General features: G+C 42.1%; 1 protein-coding gene across 4 annotated transcripts in view; it reads left to right on the top strand.

The window, feature by feature from the left end:
- The first annotated feature begins 177 nt into the window (after positions 1 to 177).
- LOC114438505 (ubiquitin carboxyl-terminal hydrolase 34-like) overlaps positions 178 to 21,668 on the top strand; it is a 33,737-nt gene continuing 12,246 nt past the window's right edge. For 2 of the 4 annotated variants that reach the window (XM_028409950.1, XM_028409933.1), the window contains exons 1-38: positions 472 to 514; positions 5,136 to 5,226; positions 6,580 to 7,144; positions 7,263 to 7,313; positions 9,398 to 9,547; positions 9,687 to 9,754; positions 10,917 to 11,109; positions 11,393 to 11,454; positions 11,647 to 11,728; positions 11,850 to 11,942; positions 12,396 to 12,521; positions 12,631 to 12,760; positions 12,989 to 13,119; positions 13,283 to 14,004; positions 14,269 to 14,483; positions 14,643 to 14,761; positions 14,846 to 14,973; positions 15,331 to 15,420; positions 15,535 to 15,630; positions 15,856 to 15,938; positions 16,996 to 17,150; positions 17,308 to 17,421; positions 17,538 to 17,637; positions 17,817 to 17,979; positions 18,078 to 18,204; positions 18,403 to 18,553; positions 18,653 to 18,753; positions 18,929 to 19,144; positions 19,247 to 19,372; positions 19,444 to 19,566; positions 19,749 to 19,832; positions 19,913 to 19,999; positions 20,090 to 20,290; positions 20,383 to 20,465; positions 20,550 to 20,590; positions 20,717 to 20,841; positions 21,048 to 21,200; positions 21,469 to 21,573. In XM_028409950.1, coding sequence (XP_028265751.1) covers positions 472 to 514; positions 5,136 to 5,226; positions 6,580 to 7,144; positions 7,263 to 7,313; positions 9,398 to 9,547; positions 9,687 to 9,754; positions 10,917 to 11,109; positions 11,393 to 11,454; positions 11,647 to 11,728; positions 11,850 to 11,942; positions 12,396 to 12,521; positions 12,631 to 12,760; positions 12,989 to 13,119; positions 13,283 to 14,004; positions 14,269 to 14,483; positions 14,643 to 14,761; positions 14,846 to 14,973; positions 15,331 to 15,420; positions 15,535 to 15,630; positions 15,856 to 15,938; positions 16,996 to 17,150; positions 17,308 to 17,421; positions 17,538 to 17,637; positions 17,817 to 17,979; positions 18,078 to 18,204; positions 18,403 to 18,553; positions 18,653 to 18,753; positions 18,929 to 19,144; positions 19,247 to 19,372; positions 19,444 to 19,566; positions 19,749 to 19,832; positions 19,913 to 19,999; positions 20,090 to 20,290; positions 20,383 to 20,465; positions 20,550 to 20,590; positions 20,717 to 20,841; positions 21,048 to 21,200; positions 21,469 to 21,573 — 5,493 coding nt within the window. Of the gene's footprint in view, positions 515 to 5,135; positions 5,227 to 6,579; positions 7,145 to 7,262; positions 7,314 to 9,397; positions 9,548 to 9,686; positions 9,755 to 10,916; positions 11,110 to 11,392; positions 11,455 to 11,646; positions 11,729 to 11,849; positions 11,943 to 12,395; positions 12,522 to 12,630; positions 12,761 to 12,988; positions 13,120 to 13,282; positions 14,005 to 14,268; positions 14,484 to 14,642; positions 14,762 to 14,845; positions 14,974 to 15,330; positions 15,421 to 15,534; positions 15,631 to 15,855; positions 15,939 to 16,995; positions 17,151 to 17,307; positions 17,422 to 17,537; positions 17,638 to 17,816; positions 17,980 to 18,077; positions 18,205 to 18,402; positions 18,554 to 18,652; positions 18,754 to 18,928; positions 19,160 to 19,246; positions 19,373 to 19,443; positions 19,567 to 19,748; positions 19,833 to 19,912; positions 20,000 to 20,089; positions 20,291 to 20,382; positions 20,466 to 20,549; positions 20,591 to 20,716; positions 20,842 to 21,047; positions 21,201 to 21,468; positions 21,574 to 21,668 lie in introns of all 4 variants that reach the window. The other 2 variants (XM_028409925.1, XM_028409941.1) reach the window with 2 other exon arrangements.

The raw sequence follows: 21,668 nt of genomic DNA, 5'->3' as shown, positions 1-21,668 counted from the left end.
TCTATAAATCATCAGCTTTTGTGCAGCACTGGCCCTTGCACTCATGAAAAAAAAGTGAAAAAGATGTCAACGTTACTTCATTTTAGAGATATCGCGATAACACCGAAGAATAACGAACGGGCGAAGGAGACGAGACGGAAAGTCCCGAACTACCTACATGCTGTGTCGCCCCCCCTCCCCTCCTTTTTCAACATGGCTGCTGTGTCTACTCTCTCAAGTAACGCTCAGATCGGAGACTGACTCGATTTCTGCCTTCCAGTGTCTCGTAGTTTTTGGTGTACATCAGCTTCGCTTGGATGCAAATCACATTCTACACCTTGCGGACTCCCCTGGTCTCATTTGGTGGAATAACCTTCACCAATCATTCCCTCCACTGGGCCTTTTTACCCCCAAAACAACCAGCTGCCAGCCAACAACAGTTTCCAGTGCAATGGTTTGAGTAGCAGCACTCAGTTTGCCTCTTTATGAACAATGTGTGAAAACTGCGCCGAGCTGGTGGAGGTTTTAAATGAAAGTAAGTAAACAAATTGTTTTATTTACACCACACGGTGCTGAACTAGCTGCTTGATGTTAGCATCGCTGTCCACTGATGGAAGCATGTTAGCTTCGTGGCTAGCTAAATATAACTGTCTTTTTTCTTGGTTAGCTTGTCCTTCCATGCAGGCTCTGCAACGATAAAACTGCAATACAGACTTCACATGTTACATTCGGTGACAGTAACGTCTTACTGTCAAACTGTGTCCGATTGATTGAATGCTGCCATTTCCCATCCAAACTGGCTGTTTTTTGGGCCTGTCTGTCAAACACTATACACAACTCTAGCTCCAAAACCGATTCAAATCGTATTAACTCGATTAGTTTTGTAAGTGACACCTTAGTCATAAGTTAAAACACTTTAGTACAGTTGAACACCCAACAAATTCGACATATTTAGGGATGTCGATATTTTAAAACGCAGGTTGCACCGATTTGGAAGTTAGCTAGTTTAGCTAGCCAGCAGTCTGACTTTGTTTGATGTGTTTGTCAGGTCAGTCTGCTAGCTGTCCACTCCGCTGCCACCCATTGTTTTACCAATGGCCACATTCAGAGTTCACAATGGCCTAGTACCTCCACAATACACTAGTAGTTAATAGAACCGACACGAAGATGATGATGTTGATTTCTCGAGTGTTTTGGCGAGTCTTTACAATGTTATTAGCTAGCTGCAACTAAGCTAGCCTTAGAAAATTAACGGCTGCATCGAGGCGCATATTTTGGCATATAGCACATCGTTAATCCGCATGCATTTTTCGACAAGATATATGTAGCATAATTAGCTCCTTTCCTTGACCATCCTGATGGCAATGTTAAAGGACATATTGCCTTGAAGTCCCATTTCTACATCACGGCTAGCTTAAGCCAACAAACGTAAATACAAGGTTGCATTTATAGCAGAACTTAGCCGTCCAGAAGTGCTAACCAGGCCCTGCAGCACTTAAGGACGTAAAGACAACAGCAAACATATCCTTCCTATACCAGTGGCCTTAAACTCGCGGTTGCAGGAAATATTAACAGGTTATATGTGTGTAGCAGTCCAACCCATTGTATGCTATTGATCTCTTTCTCTCCGTGTTTATAGGAGAGAGACGGAGAGATCCTCTCAGGGAAACTGCTTTAATGAGCAGTCTTGCACCTGACCGTAGCATAGCTCTCCACTCCAAACATAAAAAACCTCGGGTGTTACTCTGCTGCACCACGTGAACTTTCCAAAATATAGCTGAAGTTGGTTTAACTGAGAAGGAGGAGGAGTAGTACTTATTTGGGAATATATCATAACTGTGTCAGAGTGTGAGTAGTGTGGCTGACTGATGGTGCTGGGTCAAAATGCCTGCCCTGGAAGGGTTGTCACTTACAGTTTATTTATTATATTATATTGTGCCTTTCTTATTGGCTGCAATGCCGTGTGTCATCATCTCTGGGTAGTCTTGGGGGAATTACAGGTGCTAGGTGGATAGAACGCCAGACTTTGAGTATCAAAACAAAATTGTCATACAAGTTTTTTTTTCACAAAGAAATGATTGTTGTCTTGTGCTGAGTTGGGTAAAATTAGACAAAGGTCATTGTTTTTGCTTTCCCCTTGTTCAGCTCATAGCTGATAATTGCTGTTTTTTTACCTCTTCAAAAGTGAAACTGGTTTAAGTTTGTTTTGTGTTTATTTTGTCAGTGGCAACAGAACAATGCTTTAACTATTTCACTGATACAAACCAGCGTAAACACTGCGGATGGGCTGAGATGGTTGTTCCACAGCTGGGTGCTGTCAGCTGCGGCAGCTCTGTCAACATGACTGGCAGGTCCATGTGCTGTGTCTGTAGGTGACCTGTGACCTCAGATTTGCAGCAAGTATTTGTGTGTGTGCGAGACGAGGGTCTCTGTTTACCTAGTGTTTCCCAACACAGGGCTAACTTTACAAAAAGGTGGCAATATTCTGTTTTTCACGTTTACAAACTTAATATCATTGTTTTGATGAGTTGATATTTTAGTAATGAAAATCATCATTTGATGCATGCTGATGAGAAGTTTCTTTATTTGTGAAATTTCAGGATTGTATGATGCTTTGGTTAGTTCACTGTCTCACTTACAGGGACATGTTAAGCGCATTTGTTTTCATATTAAAATAAATGCTACTAAAAGTAGGTGTGAGGGACAACAAAATGGGTTCATTCACGTTGAGGTGACAGTAACCAATGACCCAGTACCAAAAAAAAACAGAATAGAGGAAATGTGGTAAAAGTTCAAGTGTAGGACAGTGGGATGACACGCACTCCAAGCATATGCGTATTTAAGAGGGAAACAACCACAGTTTCTCTAAAATTCCATTTTTGAGCACCTCAGCATTTACACAGGCATGCACCAACATGCTGAACCAACCTTCTACCTGCTGACCATGTCTAACAATGTTTTAATAATAGAACACAAACAGGGTTTTCGTGTGGGCTCACAGCTGGTGAGGTTATTCTAGAAGAATTGTTTACTTTCTGGACATATGAAGTTTGGCGTTGATAGCAAGGCGACCTTGAATGCCAGCTGTGAGTTGGGATTGACCTAGGGACAGTAAATCATGTATTGCTATGCTAGCAACATAGGGACCAGTGAATTTACCACTTTGATGCAGACTGAATATTGCAGTGCTTCTTTGAAGGATTGTTATTACATTTTGTTCAGACATTCATCATCCTCGTAGGATCAATAGTTCTGTCCTTTGCTTTGGTTGTTGAAAGAATTTTACTAATGCCATTATTGATGATCGTTCATTTTGAATTCTGTGATGAATTGGTATAAACTAAACTTAAAATATCAACATATTAGTAATGCTGTTGAGTGTTGGTTCATCATCCTTGATTCTTCACTGACTGCTGAAAAAAACTTAGATCCTAAGTTTTAATAAATGTATAATAAGATGGAAGTGTATGTTTCTAGCTGACACCATTTATCACCAACACACTGTACATTGTACCCGTGTATTTCTAGGACATCTACATGTAGTTGTGAGGTCATGTTTGAATATTGAAGAGATGTTACTCATGTTTAAATGAACATACAGAACATTTACATTGCAATAACAGCATAGAACAGTCAGACAGCATAATAGAATGAATTAATGACACGCACTCCTGTCTGCGATGTTTTTGACATATTTTGCATTCAGAGTGCTTCAGATCTTTTGCGGCCCACACTTTGCTGCCTTTAAAAAGGCACTCCATTTGAACAGCATTTATTATAGTGTCACAGCTGGAACATTCATATTTAAACACAGCCAGTCTGGCTGAACATTTCAGTCACTGCTGAGCTAAGGAGTGTGATCACACATTGAAGTTGTCTCCCTCCTCTTTGTGTGTTTACCCATGCAGAGTTGCAGCTGAGTTCAGTTTTACACCCATGTTTCTCTTTCCAATTACTAGGGTGAAGGTTTATCTCGAAGCCTCATTCAGTTTTTTTTCAGACCTAAAAATGTATCGGATCAGTTTCATTGAGACGTTGTGTGGATATGGTCTAGATGGTGGATCCAAGACTGTTGTTGTTTCTTGGTGTGCTGTCTGTCCAAATCAGGTCCACGATTCAGTAGACACAAGATTCCTCTGAACTGGGTGTGACTTTAAAAAATATATGCAGTAGAGCCATGTGAAATGTGTATACCTGGGTAGAGGTTACATGGGTTTAGGTAAAACACTGGTGGTCATTTCTATGTCTAGAAGTGATGTGTTGCTCTTTTTTCACCTGAATACAGTTTCTCCTGTCTCCTCAGTCGTTCCTTGTCAACGGCAGCCATCCTAGTTATTTTGAATAGTGGATCTGGAACGTTCTTGAATGAGTCATCACATTAAACTAACTCTATTTTAGATAAACATTTACAATTAGTGCAGTAGGGTTTGAACCAAGTGGAAGAGATGGGGACGGGATTCCAGACCCATTTCACAGATCTTTTTTTAAATAAATATGACTGGTCAGGCAGCATGTTAAACTAAACTAATGGTCAAGTTTCTCTGAGCAGCACAGTGTCATTGCGTATTTTAATATAAACAGGGACTTTGATTTTAAAAAAGTGAGACTGATTCACTCCTTTGATCAGCGTTTTTGAAGACAGCTGATCAATAAGTATCAGAGCACCATTAGATCAGCAATCTTCTACATGCAATGTCTGCAGTTCCATTTTAAAGACAAGATTTAATTAACTTGACTCTTCTGAATCTCTCAGAATGCTTTAGCATGCAACCAGTGTTATAAAGATGCAGCAAAAGGAAATTTGTATTATAGAGTATGGTGTGTTCCCATTGGGATAGCTGGTCATGAATACTGTGAATATTCTGTAAAGGTTTTTTGAAACACACTGCACACATCCATCCATCCATCCATCCATCCATCCATCCATCCATCCATCCATCCATCCATCCATCCATCCATCCATCCATCCATCCATCCATCCATTACAAGGAGATCTGGACTGTCATTTAGGGGAATCTATTGTTATTTATTTGTATTTGATCAATGAAATGTCACTTTCACATATAAATAACCTCATACATAAACTATACAAATGTGTTCATCATATTCCTAAATTCATCAGCTGTTCTCTAACAGGTTTTTTTTTCTCTCCTCAGTATCGGATGCAGACGGCAGTGAAGGAGGCTTCCAGCTAAAAAAGGAACATGCCCTGCGGGTGCTGGGCTACATCAGTTCCTGGACACAGAGGTCAGTGCTGCTTCCTTTGTAATCTGACTGTTAAGGAATAAAGGAATACACAGGAATAAATCAAGGCTTTACTTGATCTTTTGTGCCTTAAAGTTTCAGGATCTCTAAAACTGTAATACATTGTTGTATTGTGAAATGAAAACCTTCAGCTGTTTTTGCAATCCATTCCTTGAATGATACAGAACCTAAAGACTGGAAGTAAAATAGGCACAAATGCAAGTAAAAACTCAACTTTGATTTCAGGGTGGTAAGTAATTCATGAAACATGAAATGTAAAAATATAAATGCCGGGTTTGCTTTATATGGGCAAACTAATTCTACTGGCCTGTAATGTATGGAGTTAAGGCAGGGTTCTAGTAAAAATGTATTTCTTTGTCTCATCAGTCAGAAGATAAGCATACTGGTGTATATTTAACCTATAGCAGCTTCAGAAAGCGTGTGTTTAAATCCTACTTTCTGCACACACTCCCCCGACCGTCACAACACCACGAGCCCCTATCTCGCATCGGTGGCAAGGTGCCACCACAAATTGCTACCTGCTCTGTGGGAAACACGCAGTGTGTTTTCAATATAAACAAGGACTTTGATGAAATTTACAGTACCTTACTGGTCTATTTGATACCGATTGATTGGAGCACCCTTACCATCCTCATACCATGTTTGCCAAAGTTTTCTTGTTCTGACTGAACCTAGTGCAGTGGCCCAATATTTTTACTTTCACATCAATATCTCATATAAATATACATGTTTAACACGGTATTTCCAAGCTTAGGGCCGATTCCTGTTTAGTGAGAGCAGCACAGACTCTTAATCTGCTCTGACAGTTGAGGCCAGCCAACGACAACAAGACACAAGTAATTATGGCTTGTTTAGTTTGCTGTTTATCTTGGGTCTGTTTTTATTCATCCTGCTGGAATGTTTTTATATTTGGTGTCTGAAGGAGACACTGTGCTGCTGAACATCCTAAATTTGCTGTCTCATTCCTCCTAAACTACCAAGAAGCAGTTTCCTCGTCTCTATGTGTGTCCATCTTTGTAGAGTTTAAAAGCATTGCAGTATAATGCTGAGTTTGATGGTTGACAGCGACGGCTTGTATACAAAGTTATAACTCACTAAGGAAAAAGGAAGTGATTTCAGTAGGAACTTGGCCTCGGCAAAGTCAATGAGCAATCTGTATAATGTAGCTGACGTACAGAGCACGTAGTACAGTGACACTTGATCTATGTGTCACCCATAGCTTTCTGAAGACCAGCTGCAAAAGCTACACTTTAGTGAGATCCTGATCTGGTTGGTTCCAGAATCACACTGACCACTTATGGTGATTGCTTCTTTAATTCTACTTTTGTCTTTTAGGCAGTGTCTGTGCTGCTTCAAGGAATACAAACATTTGGAGGTCTTCAATCAGCTGGTCTACGCCCTCATCAACCTGGTTATCGCTCAGATCAGCAGCCTGAGAGACCGGCTCTGCAGTTCCCAAGATCACACACACAAAGGGGTTGTGTCTGGGGCGGAGGGGCCGGGGTCTGAATGGAGCAGAGGTGAGTCTGCACCTGGCTCTCTCCCCCAGCCTGCCTCGCCTGGTGAGGATGAACCTGTGAATGTGGAAAGAGACTCTGCTGAAGAGGATGCTGACACACCTGACCTGAACCAGAATAGAACCCAGAGCCAGGATCAGGGGGCCAACCAAGCAGTTGAAGCACAGGTTGAAGCCCTGGGTCCTGGGGAAGGCAGCAGTGAATCTGGTGGTGGTCATGATGGTGCTGGATGTAGCAGTGATGGTAACAATGACATCCAGGATCCCTTCAGCTCCTGGAGCACGGAGGAGAGGGAGAAACTGCTGCTGTGTGCGGCCAAGATCTTCCAGATCCAGTTCCCCCTTTACACAGCCTACAAACACAATACACACCCCACCATAGAGGTAAGAACAGGTCTAAGATCACAGACCTGACAAGTACGCTATCTAAGCAGGACTCACATTTGAACAGAACCTTGTTCATTTTGTTGACACGTGTCTAAATTTGTGGTGTTTTTTTCAGGACATATCTGCTCATGAAAGCAACATCCTTGGCTCCTTCTGTGACATGAACGTAAGAAATTTACATTAACTTAATTGTATTGAGTGTTTTCATTAGGGATGTCCCGATCCGATTTCAGACTCGATCGGAATCGGACATTACCTCCCGATCAGGACTCGGATATATATTTATCAGGGCTGTCAAAGTTAATGCCTTCTATGCAGGGTGGCTCTGTGTCTTGTAGTGTAGAGGTATGACAGCTGCTTTTGGCGCGAGAGGTCCTGGGTTCGAGACTTCAATGCTGCGTGTGTGAAATCTCCCAGTGTGGCGGTAGCGCGACACACACACACACAGGTTTTGCTGCAATGAGTGCCTTTATAGAGAGTCCGGAAAGTATCGGATCAGGACTCGGTATCGGCAGATACTCAAAATCAAATGACTCAGACTCGGACTCGAGGGCAAAAAATCCTGATCGGGACATCCCTAGTTTTCATAGTGCTGCTGCATTTAGTTACAATTTGTTATTTTAACACCTGCAGCAGGAAACGATTTAAAACATGAGATTATTCGGTTTTGAAATAGACTGACATACATATATTTAATTCTAAACCTATTATAAATAAATATTATTTTTTTTTATTTTTGATTGTTTCAAGTCAAGTAAGTTTATATGCTTTAAAATAGATATTGGGTAATAAATTGCCTAAAACAAACAATAAAACCTAAAATGACGACATCCTGACAATAAAACCTATTTGTTAAAAAAAAAAAAAAAAAAAAACAAACGGCATGTTAGAATAAGGGCAGTAAAAGTGCGGAGGATGTCTTATGGCACAGAGTTCATGAACCTCAGCCTTGGAGAAGAAGATGCATTTCAGCCTTGTTGTATGAGCTTTGAAGCTGCACAGCCGTCTGCCTGAGGGCAGGAGGGTGAACAAGTCATGGGCTGTTGTGGTGGGATCCATCATCATGTTCATTACTGTGGTTTTGCACCTGCTTATAATAAAAAGAAGATAAGAAATTTAGAATGTATTATAAGAAAATATGCACATTCCTCACAAAATCCCGACTTTATAACACAGCTGCAGTCTGATATGTTCGTTGCATTGACTAAGGTTGAAGGTTTTGATAATCGGCTGTCCTGAGAGGTTATCTCACTTCTGACATAAGGAACCTGATTCCCAGGTGGCTGAGTACCCAAATATAAACACAGTCTGAGGTGAGGTTTCCAGTTTCCTCCCTCAGCTCTGTTGTGGTCTTGAATCAATTTTATGCTGTTAACTCAGCTGACATTTGTTTGTTTTTATATTGGTGACTGCATATGTCACAGGGATAGTAAATCTCCTTCTTACTTTCTGTTAGATAATAATTTACCCATAATTCAGTTCTAGTGTCAGTCACTTTTAGTACCAGTGCAACACAGATTTCCTTAAAGTTTCCCAAGGCATTTGCCATTTCATGACAAAAAGTGTAGCTAGTTTCTGGCTCATGATGGCCTAACATAGTTTTGGGTTATGTGTTTAATACCAGTTCTGGGGTTTTGGTATTGAGGGCAGGTCTCTGTTTATCCAAGTATTGTCCACATTTCCTGCCTTCTTTGGTTGTTTTGTCAACACCTACATTATTACTGTGTGCCAATCCTCACGGATTCCATGCTAAGGAGCTCTATTGTGCTCCAACATAAACATTGTTGGGAATCATAATCAAAGAAATTCTTTACTTCTAAACCGAACTCATCATCTTTTCCATGTGGTACTGTACTGTCAGTAGAAACTCTGCTGAGAACTTACGTTTTACACTACAATCTGGTGACTTTGGCAGGGAATATGCTTTGGTTTCCTGCAGATGAAGTTACTGTCCTCCAGAGAGCAGTAATGTGTCCCTGGATAATCTGTCTGTTGGATGGCTTTCACCTTCCCACCACAATAAAGTTTTCATTAGGCTCAGGGGCAAAGGGTTTGGAATGGAATTAAGAAACGGCTGTAAAACTATTCAGCTGAAATATGAAGGGAAACTACCACCTCAAATATAAAAGCAAATACACATTTGATGTTTTTTTTCAAACTTGAATTGATACCCACAACAAAATGTATTATTTATGTTTATATTTATATCAGGAAAGTGGACAGAAAATGTTTTTTTCTCTCATTTTCTAGGATGTAGAGGTGCCTCTGCATTTGCTGCGCTATGTCTGCCTATTCTGTGGGAAGCATGGCCTCTCCCTGATGAAGGAGTGCTTCGAGTCAGGCACTCCTGAGAGCCTCCCCTTTCCCATTGCCCACGCCTTCATCACCATTGTCTCCAATGTGAGTCTTGCCAAGCAAACAATGGCATTTTTTTTACACAATCGTTGTGGTCATTTTCTTTTGTGTGTATTTTAATTCTTGCAAACATTTAATAAAGAAATTCTAGCAGCATGTTATGTGATAATGTTTTTGCCCACAGATCCGAATATGGTTGCACATTCCCGCTGTCATGCAGCACATTATACCTTTCCGAACCTATGTGATCCGGTGAGTTTACAGTTTCAGTTGTTTAGAACTAAAGCAGCATGTGTGTCTCAGCTTTTTGCAGATGTCCACAAAGTCGCACTTGTTTACTGTTATAGAATAAAAAAAGTGATCTTCCATACACTGTCAATTCATCCAGTAGGTATCATTGGATCCATACGCATCACAATTTCATATCAATAATCACACGTGGAAGGATGTGGGAGAACAAATAGATTAAGACAGATTTGCCTTCTATTTATCTGAACACCTCAGTATACTATCCAACAACTTTTCCACCCAAAGCAGACAGTTTGTTAAAATCTTAATCACAGCACTTTTAATGATTTGGTAAATTGCACGCAAACTTCATTTAACACGGTTGTACTTCGGCTGTAATGGAGGTTTCCTGTCATTAAGGTGAGGAAGCCAGACATGTCTGATTCTGTCTTTCCCTCAGTCAGTGCTCATGCTCTCTACTCCAAATACCAAGTGCTACACGTTTGTTGCTAGGAAGAGACTGTTGCCATAGCAACAGTTGCCAGGCCTCCAGTCAACCTCTTCCTCTTCTCACATGACATCAGAGGAGATGGATTTGTTAGTAGGCTTAATCATGTGACACGGGTTGATGCTTTGCTGCCTTGTTGCCTTTTCAGTCTCACTGAGCAAGGGCACAGGTGGAATAACATGTAATAAAAACAAGTGTCATTTCATAATTCTGCTCTCCAAGGTTTTGTTGTATCTATACTAATAAGAACAAATGTTTATTTCAGCTTTTAAACAGCTAAAGATATATAATATGGAACAAAAACTCATGTGTATAGTCACCTAGCGTATGGCAAAATCTGGATTTTGTTTTCTTTTTTGCTCACTGTAGACTTTAGGAAAGAGTGTTTTTGTCGTGTTTGGTCTTGGTAGTTAGTTTGTTGTCCTCCTACACTGCTAGCTTATTGAAAAAAATTCTGAATAAAACGAGTGTGATCCAAAATCGGTCTCTAATTAAATAAATGTTTCATTTCAGTTTATATGGAAAATAGGTTATTTGTATTTAAATATAGATCAAGCATAATGCTCTGAGGTTTGATAAAGAGATCTTAATGGTGTGGTAATATTTCTGCTAACATGAGCACTTGGTTATCTGTGTGATTGTTGGGTATTTCTAAATGATGTTGGATGCTGTCTTCAGGTATCTGTGTAAGCTGTCAGACCAGGAGCTGCGGCAGAGTGCGGCACGCAATATGGCCGATCTGATGTGGAGCACGGTAAAAGAGCCGCTGGACAGCGCACTGTGCTTTGACAAGGAGAGCTTGGACCTTGCCTTCAAATACTTTATGTCCCCCACTCTCACCATGAGGCTGGCTGGACTCAGCCAAATCACAGTGAGTCACGCTCACATTCTCATGTAGGTTGTTACCCTGGAGCACAGCGGCAACTGGCAAGTGTCCTGCTGGAGACCTTTATTAGTGTACATGGTATTGTAGTGTGATTCTGGTTAAAAAAAAAAAAAGCTACTTTTCTTTTTTGTTTATGTTATCAGGAAACTGATTATTATAGCCTAGGGCTACTTTGTTTGTTGACCACCTCCTTTATTTCCTGTTGTGCCACCAACATGCAGCCTGTTATTTCTTCACTCATCATGGATTTTTTTCTGTGTTCTCTCAGAATCAGCTTCACACCTTCAATGATGTCTGCAACAATGAGTCCCTGGTGTCCGACACAGAAACGTAAGTTAAAAAGGAAACGGATGCCAGTGCACAAAGCTTTCACCAAGGTGCCAGTACATCCATTGACAAAAGTAATGGCTTTTGCTTTGCTTAATTAACTGTATATAAATATTTCTGCTCTGTATGTTGAGCTCCTGTCACACTAATTACATTGGCATGTCTCTTTAACATATCATTTTTTTGTCATTTCAGGTCAATAGCAAAGGAACTAGCTGATTGGCTTATCCACAACAATGTGGTGGAGCACATATTTGGGCCGAATTTGCACATTGAAGTAAGTCTTTCATCCAGCAGTATACATTTATTTAGTTAAACAGTGCAACTCCAGAGACTGGAGGTGATTTAGTTTTCTCCCAGGAGTGCGTATTCTCAGTGTGTGTGTGTGTGTTTTATAGATTATTAAACAGTGCCAAGTGATCCTGAACTTTTTGGCTGCTGAAGGCCGACTCAGCACACAGCATGTAGACTGCATCTGGGCTGCAGCTCAGGTAAGACGGAGCCGAGTTACGTCTGCATGGCTTTATTTCACTCCATTACTCTTTTTGTTGCTTCACTGAACAGCATGGCGTTTCCTGCAATGTTAAATATTAGCACTTGTAATGTGATGAGCACTATAGATGGTCCTATTAAATGTACCGGTATTTATTTTGTATCTCACAAATATTGATTTTAGATTAAGCTGTGTGAGAGCAATTTTAAAGGTAGAGATTGCACATGCAAGCAATGATTATAATATATATATATACACACACACAACTCTTTCAGAACTTTTAGATTTATTTTTCAGGCAATGAAGAGAAAGATTTTATTTCATTGAATTAATGTTACAGATTAAGTACAAAATTTGAGCCCTGTTGATTCTACAAATGAATCAGTGTTTCCCTGTTTCCTCCAGATCCTTTCCCCCCTAAATATGACATTTATGTCGTTTTTGCATTTAGCTGAAACATTGTAGTCGCTACATCCATGACCTTTTCCCTTCACTCATCAAAAACCTGGACCCAGTGCCTCTCCGCCACGTCCTGAACCTGGTGTCAGGTCTGCATCCAAGCGCACACACTGAGCAGGTAACGCACACAACCTGAAATAAATGTCACACAGTGTAAACCTCACCCTACTTTATTTTGGTGTGGGCATTACTTGTCTGTTACATTTTCTCGTCTCCTTATCCCTCAGACATTGTACTTGGCCTCTATGCTGATCAAAGCTCTGTGGAACAATGCCCTGGCAGCAAAGGCTCAGCTCTCCAAACAAAGCTCCTTTGCCTCCCTGCTGAATACCAACCTCCCCATGGGAAACAAGAAAGGTCAGCCTGGATTCTTGTCGATATGAAAACTGTTGCAAATCAGGTTTTTGATATGAGCTTGGGTTTAGAGACCACACATTTAGATGACGAGGCTGGGTTTAACAAAATGCATCTAACCAACTGTTCGGAACTCAAAGATCTTTCTAATCTGGTTTTTCAAACTTTTGGACATCTTCTCTGATGTCCAAAATATTTCAATTGTTTTGATGTCATCTTGCCTCTTTCCAGGCTCACCAGCTGCCAGTCCAGACAGCAGCGACAACAGTGACACTCAACACAGTGGAGGCAGCGACATGGAGATGGACGACCAGTTGATGACAGGCAGCAAGAGGAGCCAGCAAAGGCTGTCTGATACAGAGGTATATACAATATACAAAAATATAAATCAGTAAAATTTAAACAGTACTATAGTATGGATTAGAAGTAAAACTCTGTAGGCATGCTAGGACTTCCTTACGGTGATATCTTAATAAATCCAGATATGTTGGATACCCCCAGTCTGAAATAGTTGTGTGTCCTCAGGAGTCCATGCAGGGCAGTTCAGATGAGACAGCTAACAGTGTGGAGGAAGGCAGCAGCGGACCTGGCAGCAGCAGCGGTCGCAGTGAGGCTTCCAGCAACGAAGCTGCCTCTAGCCGAGCCAGCCAGTCAGCCGGGAGCCCTGGCAGTGAGATGCATTCTGATGACATGGCAGACAGTGAGGCCTTAAAAGAAGAGGAGGAGGATGATGAAGAGGAAGATGAGGAGGAGGAGGACGACGATGATGATGATGAGGATGAAGATGAGGGTAACCGGTCGGCGGCTGAAGGCAGTCAGCAGAAAGAGCCCCGTGAGCAGACAGAGTCAAGGAAAAGAAAGGCCGAGGACGCTCTTGGTGAAGGAACGAGTCAGGGAGCTGGGCCCAGTGGCTCAGGGGGAGGAACCAAACCAAAGGTTCTCCCCTTCAACCCAGAGACTTCTGCTGTCATGGTGACAGCGGCATCAACATCTTTAGAGGGCCGTATGAGGATATTGGATGCTTGTTCTTCGTCATCGTCTGCCCGGCCTGAGGGGACGGAGTCCCAGCAACAGCCACCAGACATTAGTCCTTCCCAGATTGTACAGGGCCCTCAGGAACCTCCTTGTCTGCCACGGCCTGGGGACTTCCTTGGAGAGGCCATGGGCAGTGAGCTCTTCAACTGCCGCCGTTTCATCGGGCCCCAGCACCACCACCATCACCATCATCACCACCACCATCACGAAGGGTGAGATTGCTACTCTTCCTTTTGTGGTGATTCTGATAAAGAAACAAGTGGAGTTCATTACAACACAAAAATCGGTAAAAACCTGTAAGGATGTTCTCAGCATGGTGCAAGGGAGAAGTTCAAAGGACCCTCTAAGTATGGGTTCAGCATCTGGAGAGTTTGAGGGTGTATGCTATGTGTCTGGTTTTAAGCCACCATGGTCTGAGGAACAACATGCTCCGTCATGGTATCCTAACTTATATATTGAATATTCTTCTTTTCCAGTCCTATGGTGGAGGACATGCTTAGTGCTGATGATGTTAGCTGCAGCAGCTCCCAAGTCAGCGCCAAGTCAGAGAAGAACATGGCTGACTTTGATGGAGAGGAGTCAGGCTGCGAGGAGGAGCTGGTCCAGATCAACTCCCATGCTGAGCTCAGCTCCCACCTGCAGCAGCACCTCCCCAACTTGGCCTCTATCTACCATGAGCACCTGGTGCAAGGTGAGCCACACTCCAAGGTTTAGAATCATCAGGTTATTTTGACCTACACAAAAGTTTGCTTTTACTTTTTTGCTAGATCCTTACACACATACATAAATTATAATCGGCTTTGAAAGATTTAAGAAGCCTAAATGTGTGAATGCTGTATGTCTGTTGCAGGTCCAGCTGTTCACAAACACCAGTACTCCAGCAGCCATGCTGTGACTGACATCAACCTAGATAATGTTTGCAAAAAGGGCAACACGCTTCTATGGGACCTGGTGCAAGATGAAGACGCTGTATGGCTCAAACTTTTCTCTCTAGACCTGGCTCATATTTGGAGTTAGATATACAAGATGGTCTAATTTTTCATTTGTGTGTAGATTCATCTGTCTGAGGGTCTGATTAATGAAGCAGAGAAGCTGCTGTGCTCGCTGGTCTGTTGGTTCACTGATAGACAAATCAGAATGCGCTTCATCGAGGGTTGTCTTGACAACTTGGCCCATCATCGGTAAGGGTGACCTACACTAGAACAGTTTGGGTGTCTGCCGGGTTGTTTGGATGTCAAGGTTTTTAAAAGTGTTTGACTATAACAAATTCATCTATAAAACGTGCTCTTAAAATTTAGATCTTAATACTGAATTAAACTTTGTCCTGGAAAATATTGGACATGTTGAATGGCTGCTGTTGTTGGCAGTGCCCTGATAACAAGTTCAGATAAAAGTTACTTCATCCAAAAAAACACAAATGTTGTGCACAGATAAGAGTAGTTGCTGCTTATACAGCAACAACATGCATTTCCCAGAACATTTTTAACATTTTCTTTGTTTCTATTATTTTGACCATTATTTTGATTCTTCTCTTTTAGGTCTGTTGTCGTTTCCTTGCGTTTACTACCCAAACTTTTTGGCACTTTTCAGCAGTTTGGCTCTAGCTACGACACTCATTGGATCACTATGTGAGTAACACTGTTTCATTCGAGTGTCACAGTACCCCTGCCTCACACTGCAAGCTGGCACAGTGAATGTTTTCTTCTTAAATCTTGCACTGATGTGATTATTGGTTCTGTCAGGTGGGCGGAGAAAGAGTTGCACATGATGAAATTGTTCTTCGACAACCTGCAACACTACATCCAAGAAGTCAGAGAACATCGGCACAAATTTGCACTGTGAGTCTATCAGGCCCTCACCTCAGTCACATTAAAGCTTTGCTTCATTATAATAAGGAGGTTGTAATTGAAACCAACTTTTAGCCTCAGTATGAGGAAGTACCTCACACTTTATCTGTTAGACGGATGAACTTATTATCTGTCACCTGGGTGTCTCTTCAGGCCAACATCATAATTTATCTTTTTAGAAATGTCAGTGCTAATCCTACTCTTCCTTTACTGCAGGTACAGCCACAGTGCAGAGGTCCAGGTCCGTCTGCAGTTCCTCACTTGTGTCTTTTCTACACTGGGATCTCCAGATCACTTCAGTAAGATTCTGAGAATCGTATTCTTTTCTTAAGATGAACGGCGTTTGCCTTTAGTTAGTTAATTAGTTTTTCTATTTTGAAAATATCATAACTATTCATCATCTAACAATAGTTACAGATCATGGGTCAGAACTGTGTTACTTTATTTAGTTTTGGTGGCCAACAGGCTACAATACAATTCAATAATTCATAAACGTCAACAACAGGGCTTATTGAGAAAATCTTTCTACAGTGAGTCTTTTGTTTGAGAGAATAGCTAACAGCTATGGATGTCAGGATTGATCTTCTAAAAGACTTTAGGAGCCATAAAAAGAAAAAAAAATATCTAAAACTTTGGCCTAAAAATGCAAAATCAGTTCTCCAGCTGTTTGTACTGGCATTGCCAACACAAGTGTATTACCCGAAGAAACCCACATCAAACAGTGGTTTGGAAACGAGCCCTCACTGACTGGTTTTTCTGAGTCTGTGTGGAATGTGCTAAAATAGACCTCATTATGCAACCTGAGCTGCTCCACTGGGAACAATGCTCCCCCTGTATCTCTGTGTGTAAAGGGGAGAGAGTGATTCATATTCCTGGTATTATTTCAGCATTTTTAAGTGTCTTTTAAATTCAGCTGACCTCACCCAGTGGTGCAACATGTTTAAAAGCCAGATAAAATAGTGAATAAAGCGAAGATCTTGTCACTGGTCAACCAGTTTGGAGTTCCATTCATACCAGACCAAGAAATTCTGGAAATTTGACGTAAATTGCACTGAAAAGTTAACATATCTGTACAGAAGTACAAACTGAAAATTTCTTGTACTCATTGAACTGTCAGTGGTTATTACCACTGTTGTTTTTTTGGTTTTAGTCCTAGATCTTCCTAGATCATTGCTCAATTATCTTTGTTGTTCTTCTTGGCTTAAGACCAGAAGATCCACCAGAAAACTGTAACCAAATAAATGTATAAACATAAAGGGCATAAAGTAAAGGATAAACATACAATGTTGTGCAACAGAAACATTTACTGTTGTGCTTCTGACTGTAACTGAGGCTGTGTACGTTTCTGTCCGTCAGGACTGAGCCTGGAGCAGGTGGACATCCTGTGGCACTGTCTTGTGGAGGACGCTGAATGTTACGATGATGCGTTGCACTGGTTCCTCAATCAGGTCCGCAGCAAAGACCAGCACGCCATGGGCATGGAGACATACAAACACCTCTTCCTGGAGAAGGTATAGAGATTACGTTTGCAGACCACATCAAAAATCATTTCTTTCATAAATGTATTTGGTTGGGTAGCTTTGACGTAACCTGGAATGGAGTACACCAGTAGCTGCAGCTGTGTGTAGATGTTGGTGTCAGTGTGTTCATGTCACTGTGTGTCTGCAGATGCCCCAGCTGAAACCGGAAACTATCAGCATGACAGGCCTCAACCTCTTTCAGCACCTCTGTAACCTAGCCCGTCTGGCTACCAGTGCACTGGACAACGCCTCCAGCTGCGAGGTACATCGACTCTCAATGTTCACTTTTTTAAGAAACGAATACATGTGAGGTCTACACATAATCGTCTTGTTTTTAGTCAGTTCACTTCAGTTCTGTGCGTGTTTGTGTGTCTCCAGCTGTGTGGGATGGACCAGCTGTGGGGAATCGCTCTGAGAGCTCAGTCTGCTGATATCAGCCGTGCTGCCATTCAGTACATCAACTCCTACTACATCAATGGTAAGTATCCCTCCAGTCTTTATACACAGTTCTTGACATGTTAGACAGTTCTCAATGCAAATGCTATAATATTTTCCAGTGAAAACCAAGATTAATTTAGCCAACCTGTTTCTCTGTAGATTAACCTTGAACTTAATCGTCTGTCTTGTCTTCTCTGTGTGTCCCGCCTCTGTCCCCAGCTGGTAAAACTGGCCTGGAAAAGGAGCAGGAGTTTATCAGGAAGTGTATGGAGAGCCTTCTGATGGCCTCTGCCAACTTGGATAAGGACGCTCATTCCAGCCTGACCAGCATCGAGAGGGGGCTGCTCATGCTCAAAACACACCTGGAGGCCTTCCGACGCAGGTGCATACACATGAAATGATTATACAAGAAATACAAAAACGCTTCATATTACACAGTAGTAGAGATCATCAGCATATTTTGTTTAATGTTTCCGGCAGGTTTGCCTACCACCTGCGGCAGTGGCAGATCGAGGGGACCGGAATCAGCAGCCATCTGAAGGCTCTGAGTGACAAACAGTCTCTGCCGCTCAGAATCGTCTGTCAGCCTGCTGGCCTGCCTGACAAGGTGCTGTCCAACTGCCAACTACAGGCAGAGAGGAGAAATGATTCAGTCTCCTGTTCTGTATTAATATAGTTATATTGATTTAATATGTAGTAGTGCATCAGGTATTCAAAACAGCTTGTTTCATTTAAAAATTATATTCTTGCTAGCCAAAGTAAATGATACTTAAATTCAGCAAGTTACATATGTGTTTATTTGCAGATGACCATAGAGATGTATCCCAGCGACCAGGTTGCTGACCTGCGGGCTGAGGTAACCCACTGGTATGAGAACCTGCAGAAGGAGCAGATGAACCAGCAGGCTCAGCTGCAGGAGTTCGGCCAGAGCGGCAGGCAACCAGGAGACTTCCCTGGTCAGCCCTTGTTGTTGTTACTTATAAATATCTGTCAGTTTCATCCTGTCAGTAGATCCTCTCGTATGGTGGTGTTTTAAAAAGGTCGTTTCCCCACAGGTGGTTTGATGGGTCCAGTCAGGATGATCTCTTCTGGTCATGAACTCACCACAGACTATGACGAGAAGACTCTGCATGAGCTGGGCTTTAAAGACATGCAGGTAACTTTGTGTTTTATCAGTTCATAAGAAGCTGCTGTCTGTGTTCTAAACCATTTCTCTAGTTTTTATTTCTAATCATGTAGGTGACACTAAATTATACCAAAACTGCTTTAGACTGGAGTTGTATGAACCATATGATTAATTTCTGAGTTATGTTTTTCTGTTTGATCCCCAGATGGTGTTTGTCTCTCTGGGAGCTCCACGGAGGGAGAGGAAAGGCGAGGGAGTCCAGCTGCCAGCCTCCTGTCTGCCTCCTCCTCAGAAGGAGCACATTCCCATGCTGCTGCTCCTCCAAGAGCCACACCTCACTACACTCTTCGACCTGCTGGAGATGCTGGCCTGTTTCAAACCACCCAGCCCCAACACGGAGAAGGTCCACGAAAGCCCAGATGTGGGTGTCAACACAGTGAGCATGCATGTTATATGTTTGTATTAAATACAGTTACGAGAGAGAGACAATGTAACATACGTTTTTTGTTTTTTTTAAATCCAGAGTACACGCTGTGAGGAGCTTCATCTTCATGCAGAGAATCTGTCACGTCGTGTTTGGGAGCTGTTGATGCTTCTTCCTACGTGTCCCAAGATGCTGCAGGCCTTTCAGAACATTTCAGATGACACGGTCAGTCACCACACTCGGCACTCACTTGCAGAGTGGAATGTTGTGAATAACTCAAGTTTGTGTGTTCATAGAATGGGGAAGGTTTGTGCTGGAAGGAGCTGCTGAGGATTAAAAGTCCACACAAGCTGCTGTACGCTCTGGAAATTATTGAGGCTCTGGGCAAACCCAACCGGCGCATCCACCGAGAGTCAACTGTACGTGACGCACATGAGACTTCATGTTTAATGTTTTTTTTGGTTTTTATATATTTGTGTATATAAAAATATGCATAAAGACAAAAATATGTTCCTGATGAAGCCAAAAATAGAATGTAAGATTACAACATTTTATTATGTGGTTCTTGTTTGTCATGTGTGTTTAACCCTCAATCTTCCAGGGCAGCTACAGTGACCTTTACCCAGACTCAGACGATTCCAGTGAGGATCAGATAGAAAACAGCAAGAACACCTGGAGTTGCAAGGTACACAGTACATCACTGGAACCACAGTGCAAAATGTTCAAACTATGTTTTTGCACTAAACACTCCTGTCCTTTTTTCAGTTTGTTTCATCTGGAGGTCTGCAACTGCTCCTTGAGATCTTCAATTCTGGTATCCTTGAACCCAAAGACCAGGAGTCCTGGACTGTGGTGAGGAAATCAAAAAAATAAACTTTATTATTATTTTGTCAAACCTTCTTTAAAGGTGTATTGCTCACACCCTCCTGTCCCCATCTGCAGTGGCTGCTGGACTGCTTGGCCTGCTTGCTGAAGCTGATCTGCCAGTTTGCTGTAGACCCTGCAGACCTAGACCTGGCCTATCATGATGTCTTCTCTTGGTCCGGCCTCGCCGACAGCCAGCGGAAACGTGCATGGCCAGGCAAATCCCGAAAATCCACAGTAGATCATGGGAAGGGTCTGCACATCCCTCGACTGACTGAGGTAAATATAAAACTACACAGGGCTGTGCAGCAGAAATGATAGCTCTGAGTTCTGGGAGTTGATCATCAGCTGATCTGTCTGTTGGGTCACAGGTGTTCCTCAGTCTAGTTCAAGGCACCAACCTGATCCAGCGTTTGATCAACGTGGCCTACACCTATGACAACCTTGCACACAGGTATGCTACACAAAAATTCAAAAAGTCATTTTTTAACTAGCTGACACAGCAAGGATCATTTACATGTGACACTTCGTTTTACAGAGTTTTAAAGGCTCAGTCTGACCACAGGTCACGGCATGAAGGTGAGAATTTATGAAGAAATGTTGGGACATTGATAATAGTAAAATACTTAAAGGATGAACAACTCATCTGCCAGAAGAAAACGGTCATTATTTATGTCTGGAACCTGACATGAGTTTTCTTTACAGTGACTCACTACTCCATGTGGCTGCTGGTGAGCTGGGCTCACTGCTCGTCCACAGTGAAGTCCAGTCTGGCTGACAGTGATCACCTCCATGACTGGCTGAAGAAACTCGCCCTGTTGGTGCCTGAGGTGAGCTGGTCCCAACAATTTTGCAAGATTTTTTTGTGGCAAATTATTAGACTCGAGAAAAATATCTGTCATGACCTTGAGAAGAATGGTTGAACTTGTAATTTCTAACCAGGCAAAAAGATGAACTAACCTATAATATAAATATAAAGTTAAATATGTCATTTACATCTGTTGCTGTGTATGGTTGATTTTTGTTTTGTTTTTAGCCGGCAGTGAGGCATGAGGCATGTAACGGCCTCTACAAGCTCTCCCTGTCTGGTTTGGAAGGAGGAGAGTCCATCAACAGATCCTTTCTGCTGCTCGCCGCCTCCACGCTGCTCAAGTTCCTGCCCGACGCACAAGCCCTCAAACCACTGAGGGTGCGTCTCACACACATACAAACATGCACCCATGCTAACCCTCTTAGCACACATTAAACATGCATGCAGGTGGGCTTGCTCCCTCCAAGCTACACTCTGGGGCTGTAGTCCTCCGGGATGATGATTTGACTCAGTTTAAGTTTTGCTACATTGAATGCAGTTTGTCTCTCTGGAAACACTGGGACACGTATATATATATAGAGCTGCTTCTGTTTAAAAAATATGTGTGCTCTTTTATTGACAAGGATTTAATCAATTGTACTTGCAGGTGGAGGACTATGAGGAGGAGCCCCTGCTCAGGACGGGGTGTAAGGAGTACTTCTGGCTGCTTTGCAAACTCATCGATAACATCCATGTTAAAGACGCCAGCCAGGTGGGAACATCAAACCACAGAACTGATGATCATACTGATATGTAGCCAAAGTTTATAGGTTTAGAATCTCTCTGTTTTTTGTATCGAACGGTTGC

Source organism: Parambassis ranga, chromosome 1 (genome assembly GCF_900634625.1).
Source record: "Parambassis ranga chromosome 1, fParRan2.1, whole genome shotgun sequence".
NCBI classification, from domain to species: Eukaryota; Metazoa; Chordata; class Actinopteri; family Ambassidae; genus Parambassis; species Parambassis ranga.
This window is presented reverse-complemented; position numbering and strand designations above follow the sequence as displayed.